This window comes from Arachis stenosperma, chromosome 5, assembly GCF_014773155.1.
Source record: "Arachis stenosperma cultivar V10309 chromosome 5, arast.V10309.gnm1.PFL2, whole genome shotgun sequence".
NCBI classification, from domain to species: Eukaryota; Viridiplantae; Streptophyta; class Magnoliopsida; order Fabales; family Fabaceae; genus Arachis; species Arachis stenosperma.
This window is the reverse complement of record NC_080381.1, coordinates 126950821-126957511: the sequence shown is the minus strand read 5'-3', so window position 1 is coordinate 126957511 and position 6691 is coordinate 126950821. Positions and strand designations below refer to the sequence as shown.

Sequence of the window (6691 nt, the reverse complement as noted above, 5' to 3'; positions counted from 1 at the left end):
CAAGGAATCAACTATTGGTTACAATTTTCTTTTTGTGACAACTGTTGGTTACAATTTAATAATGGATAAACTCATTATTTGGTTGGATTATATAAGTGTATATGATAATGACAAAAGAAAAAGTAGAAGAGCAACAAATAAAATACTGGTGGTTCATAGTGTCGGCATTGTAACTTTGAGCCAAGTGTATGTGCAATTGTGCATCCCTAGTAAAAAAAGTCGAGAGGAAAATTTTATTTTTATCATCCTCAAAAATAGTAAATAAAGTTTTATTCGATCATAGAATAAATATTCCGTATATTGAGTAATGATTAAAAAGTTTAGTTTATCTCTCTTTTTTTCTTTTTAACATTTAAATAAATAAAAGTTTCAAATGATTTAAAACTTAAAAATTCTCTTTATTTAAATATTAAAATAATTAAAAAATAAAACTATAATTTTCAATCATTTTTCTTTCTGATACCTACACCCTCTCTCTCTTTTTTTTAATTTCTTTCTCATTTAATTTTCACATTACATTACATACGTTAAAAATATCCACTGATGATAATATTACTTAAACTTTCATGCAAAGAGAAATTTTCAGACTTACAAATATCTAACTATCTAGTCGTAAAATAGGTAGGTTTTTTTTTTTTTTTTTTTATAAAGTTGAACTTCCAACCAAATAATTAAAAACGAGGTAAACTAGATCATCACATCAAACCTCATATTTTCAATATGAATTACTTTTGATACTACTTTTAATTCATTTGAAAAGGAAATAATAATCCGATAGGCGATAGTTAGATACTACTACTAACTAGACTAACTAGTAATTTCTCATATTAATACAGAGCATAAACTTTATTCTCTACATGGGATTGATTTCTTTTGATACTAATTTTAAATCATTTGAAAAGATAACAATAATCTGATAGGTACAAGTAACTAGACATTTCGCATATTAGTATATAGCATAAACTTTATTCTCTCTATATGGTGATATCTAAGAAGGGATGAAAATAATTCTTTTCTGTTCATTTCCATTTCCACAGAATATAGTTCCACAAGGATTTTATGGAAATTATTTATTTTAGTAAAAATTATGTTAATTTTAATATAATTAAAATAAAATAAGTTTAATATTTTTAACTATATCATATAATAAAAATAATAAATGTTAGATTTTCAAATATTATAGTAATATAAATAATAAAAATAGTAAAAATAATAAATAGTAATAAAGTCTTAGCTTATATAGCTTATACAATATCCTTATATGAACAAATTCAATTATATATAGTTATATATACACACGAGACATTCTATTATACAGATTGAAGTGATATAAAAAGAAAAAATAAATTTTTTTATAATTATTTTTTATTATTTTATTATTATTTAAAATGTAGATCTTATCTTTTTTAATTTCTCTTCTTATTCCATAAAAAAAAAAAATCTGTAAACTTACATCTTTATGGTATAATTCACCAATTTAAAATTTCCCATAGATTTAAGGTTAATCTAACGAAAACTGAAAGTTCCCAGAAGTGACAAATCACATGTCTACGTGTTGAGAGTTGAGAGATCCCTCAACCTGATTCTTCATGCACACATTACCAACCACTTTTCTTTCCATTTCTTTATCCGTTCATCTCTAACTCTTCCTCTCGTTACCTGTCATTCTACACTTTAATACACCCTTACTTTCGCTTTCTTAGGACTTCACACTTCAGTGTTTTTGTCTTCTTCTTTTTCTTCTTCTTTGTTGGTTCACAAAGAAAACAACCCAAAATGGTGATCACCTCCGCTGTCACAGATCCTGAAGAACAAACACAAAGCTTGCACTCTACTTTTGCTTCCAGATATGTTCGTGACCCTATTCCCAGGTCTCTATATATATCTTAATATCTCCCTTTTATTTTTGCAGTAGTCACAACTTCACACTCATTTCTTCACCAAATTCAACACTCATACGCTTAGTTTTATATAATCTTTGTCATGATATCACTTCTCCACAAGTACATGAATGGAATAATCTCTAGAACGCTTCTCAAGCAATAATTTTTTTTAGAATTGCTTATAGGCCTTCTAATAATATCTAATAATCTTAATTTCACAAATGATCAATATTAAAGTAATTTGATGAAGGTTCAAGATGCCAGAGAAGTGTATACCAAAGGATGCAGCATATCAGATCATAAACGATGAGTTGATGTTGGATGGAACACCAAGGCTTAACTTGGCATCTTTTGTGACCACTTGGATGGAGCCTGAGTGTGATAAGCTCATCATGGCTTCGCTTAACAAGAACTATGTTGACATGGATGAGTATCCTGTCACCACTGAGCTCCAGGTTTCTCTGTTTCTTTCTTTCCTTCTTTATTTATTTCTCACTTCACTTGATCATAAAAAACTAATTGGGGGTCATGTGTGATCTCTTCAATCATGAACAAGATTGTTTGATTCATGGCTTAAATAGGTTTTTTGGCCTTATAGATTTTTTCTGTTGGTGGTTTTGGTAAAAAAAAAAAGTATTCAGAAGTGAAATCCGTCCCTTCTGTCATCCAAAATTAAATAAATTTGGATATGGTTACTTATCTTTGAATCATAGGAACCATAGGTTTAGTTTACCATTAAATTGCTAAATTTTACATGGATCATAACCTTATTTAAACCCTTAAGTTCGTTGTGTTGGAGAAAAGGGGTTTTTATTTTTATTTTTATTTTTTTATGTCAAAGCATAGACTAGAATAAAAAAGTAGCTTACATATGATAGATAGATTTTGGTTTTTACGATGTTTGCCCTCAAAATTCGGTGTTTCTGTTGGTAACTTTTTAGATCTCGTGTTTTCTGATCAGAAAATGGAGTGAATTGCTATAACTGAAATAGCCACTGAATTCTGAATCTTATGTGAAGTAGTAACATTGAACTATTGAAAGCTGTAATATTATATATGTAAATAATTTATTAGCTGGTAGTTACAATTTAAACATGAGACATTGACAAGTATAATTTGTTCAACTGTGCAGAATAGGTGCGTTAATATGATAGCGCACCTATACCATGCTCCTATCGGTGATGATGAGGCTGCAGTCGGTGTCGGAACTGTCGGATCATCAGAGGCAATAATGTTGGCAGGTCTAGCTTTTAAAAGGAAATGGCAGGCAAAGAGAAAAGCAGAAGGCAAACCTTATGATAAGCCTAACATAGTTACCGGCGCTAATGTGCAGGTCGATCTCAACTTCTATTTAGTTTTCGTGGCATGCTCCTATCATCGGATAGGAGATACATAGTCTGTGAATTAATTTTGAGATGTGGTAGAAAGGAAGTGATTTAATTGATTTGTGGCAGGTTTTGGAAGCTTTGTCCCTTTAGATATTGACATCTAATACTCTTTGAAATGTGCTACACAGGTTTGTTGGGAGAAGTTTGCACGGTATTTCGAGGTTGAGCTTAAGGAAGTGAAACTCACAGAAGGATACTATGTGATGGACCCTGTGAAAGCAGTTGAAATGGTTGATGAGAACACCATCTGTGTGGCGGCGATTTTGGGGTCGACTCTGACCGGTGAGTTTGAGGATGTGAAACTTCTTAATGAGCTTCTTACTAAAAAGAATAAGGAGACAGGATGGAATACCCCGATTCATGTTGATGCTGCCAGCGGAGGGTTCATTGCCCCATTTCTCTACCCTGATCTTGAGTGGGATTTTCGCTTACCATTAGTGAAGAGCATCAATGTTAGTGGTCATAAGTATGGTCTTGTCTATCCCGGTGTCGGTTGGGTTGTTTGGAGGAGTAAAGATGACTTGCCAGAGGAACTTGTTTTTCACATAAACTATCTCGGATCGGATCAGCCAACATTTACCCTCAATTTCTCCAAAGGTAATGGATGAGTTGCCAAATTTTTGCAATTGCTATCTTTTTATCTTTAAGTAGTTGGCTGTTCATATGAAAATATCTTCACAAAGATACTAGCTAAGATGTGAATACGTGTTTATGTTAAACAGTTTAATTAAATATGTCAAAATATTTAACAGTTCTCGACTATCATCTTCATATAGTAGTCACCCTTTTAAGCGTTCAGCTCGAGGAGCTATCAAAATCCAAGAGTTGTTTTCAGTATCTCTCTGCATATGTTTGTCTAGAGACTAGAATCCATCAAATTTGAAGTGAGCTGAAACAATCTTGTCCCCACCTAGAATGTGAAGCTATGTCTCATTGAATGGTGTCCTTTTTTTGTGTAGCAATTATCTTTTTTAACAACACAACCCTCCTTTTGTTTGTTCTTCATTTTCTTTTGGCAGGCTCTAGTCAAATTATTGCTCAATATTACCAATTTATACGGCTTGGCACAGAGGTAACTATAGTATTGTGTTTATTCTAAATTTTAATTATAAGCATGATAATTCCTTGTATTTTAGGTTAATCCAGATAGAGAGGATACTACATGAAAGGTTTAAGATTACTCATAAGTTTCCCTGTGTTTACGTAAATTGTTTTAAATGGAACCAACTTACTAATATTGCTCAAGTATTTGAAGAGATTTAGCTTCCAATTTGTATTAATATGATAAAAGGGCAAGGTTAAAGGCAAAATATAATAGGAAAATAATTGACTACTTTAAAAATTCATTGAACAGTTGCCACCATTCAACCACTAAACCAAAGTTTAAAAATTATAACTACATAGAGAATCACATAATCAACATACTAGACAGAACTTCCCACATATTAGCCCTATTTCTTTACATATCTGCTTCATTGTGCAATATCTGTCTTACTTATACACATGGTTCTTTTTCTTGCTCTTGTAAAACAAAAGGGCTACAAAAATATCATGGAGAACTGCAGGGAGAATGCAAGAATTCTGAGGGAGGGAATCGAGGAAACGGGCCGGTTCAACATCGTCTCCAAGGACGTTGGCGTGCCGCTTGTCGCCTTTTCTTTGAAAGACAGCAGCCAACACACAGTGTTTGAGGTGTCAGACCATCTGAGAAAATTTGGCTGGATAGTTCCGGCCTACACAATGCCGCCAGACGCGCAGCACGTTGCGGTCCTCCGGGTGGTGATCAGGGAGGATTTCAGCCGGGGATTGGCGGAGAGACTCGTGTCCGACATAGTGAAAGTTGTGGATCTCTTGGACACACTTCCAAGCCCTCTATCAACAAAAAAGGCACATGTGGTAGCTGTTGCTAATAACGAGACAAGTGAGAAGGCTAAGAAGAGTGCATTAGAGACTCAGAAAGAGATTGCCTTGTATTGGAAGAGGCTTGTAGATGGCAAAAGAGTTGGAGCATGTTAGGCATCTCATGAAATCTTTGATTTTTGGGGTGCCTTTGTGTGATGAGTTGTTTTTGTATATTTGCTTTCACCAGAACATTATGTATGTGTGTGCATGTTGCTACGAGGTTGACAGGTTGTGCCCTTCGGTATGTATATATGGGTAGTGCTATAAAGCAATAAGCAATGCCAGTGCATGATGGATCCTAATAACTATTGTTTTCCCCATAATGAATTGATGTAGAACATTTGCTTATTAATTAGTTGTGAAGCTTTCGTGGCTGAGGCTTGTGTATTAGGGGTAAGGTTAGTTATCTTTTGGATAGTTATACCTATGATGAATAGATACCGACATGAAATACGCGGATATATGAATTTAAAATTTGTATAAGACACAAGATATTATATATATAAAATATAAAATATTTTTTAAATAAATTATAATATTTTAATATTTTATTAATATTAAATATAAATTTATTTTTAATTATTTTTTATATTTTTAATTATATAAAATATTTAAAATATTTTTATTTTAATATTAATAATATATTATTTATAAATTTATTTTAAAAGTACATATTAAGAATAAGGTTGGATACACTGATATATAATGGTATTTAAATATATCTAAATGTGAATAAATTATTCTTTATTAAGACATAATTAGACATAGAAAATATGCGTATCGGATGAATATAAAAAAATGTGTTCAAAATGTATTTGACATGTGAATATGGTAAATTAAAAAAGTGTTCGCAGCTATACCAGATTTGAATCCCACCAACAGCTGAGCTGGGTTATGGTGAAGAGTCTTCAAGTGTGTGAATGGATGAATGTGTATGAAAAAAAAAGATTTGAATCCCACCAATAGCTGAGCTGGGTTATGGTGAAGAGTCTTCAAGTGTGCGAATGGATGAATGTGTATGAAAAAAAAAAAAGAGAAAATAATAAATAGGTTATTGATTTTTGGCTTGCGAACATTTAAGTAGTGTTATTAAAATTGGATTAGACTGACCGGTTCAACCAAAACATCGGTAAACCTGACCCTCTATCAATCCGGCCTGATATTTAAATTGCATACAGTTAAAAACCGATCAATCCGGCCTGATATTTAAATCGCATACAATTAAAAACCGATACAAATTGGTGAAAATCGGTCGAACTCCCCTCCCCTCTTCAAAATGTAACATTATGCACAACCACCAGGCTATAATAACTTTCATCAATAATAATGCAAATTATAATATATATACATATCTTCTATCAAATAATTTTTTTTATCTAATTTATTTTAAATTTAGTTATAAATTCACTTATTCTTAAATTAATTATATTTTTATTTAACAATAATTATAAATTTATTTATTTTTTATAATTATATAATATCTATTAGTATTATTTTTTAATAAATATTTGTAGTATA

The 6691-nt window shown here is 31.5% G+C and overlaps 1 protein-coding gene across 1 annotated transcript; it reads left to right on the top strand.

Annotated features, from left to right (window-relative positions):
• Positions 1-1606: 1606 nt before the first annotated feature.
• On the top strand, positions 1607-5563 carry LOC130981832 (glutamate decarboxylase-like). Its single transcript, XM_057905563.1, has 6 exons — positions 1607-1871; positions 2134-2338; positions 3016-3216; positions 3400-3868; positions 4291-4343; positions 4808-5563. The coding sequence occupies exons 1-6, from the start codon at positions 1777-1779 to the stop codon at positions 5285-5287; spliced, it is 1503 nt and encodes a 500-aa protein (XP_057761546.1). The 5' UTR covers positions 1607-1776; the 3' UTR covers positions 5288-5563.
• Positions 5564-6691: the final 1128 nt, after the last annotated feature.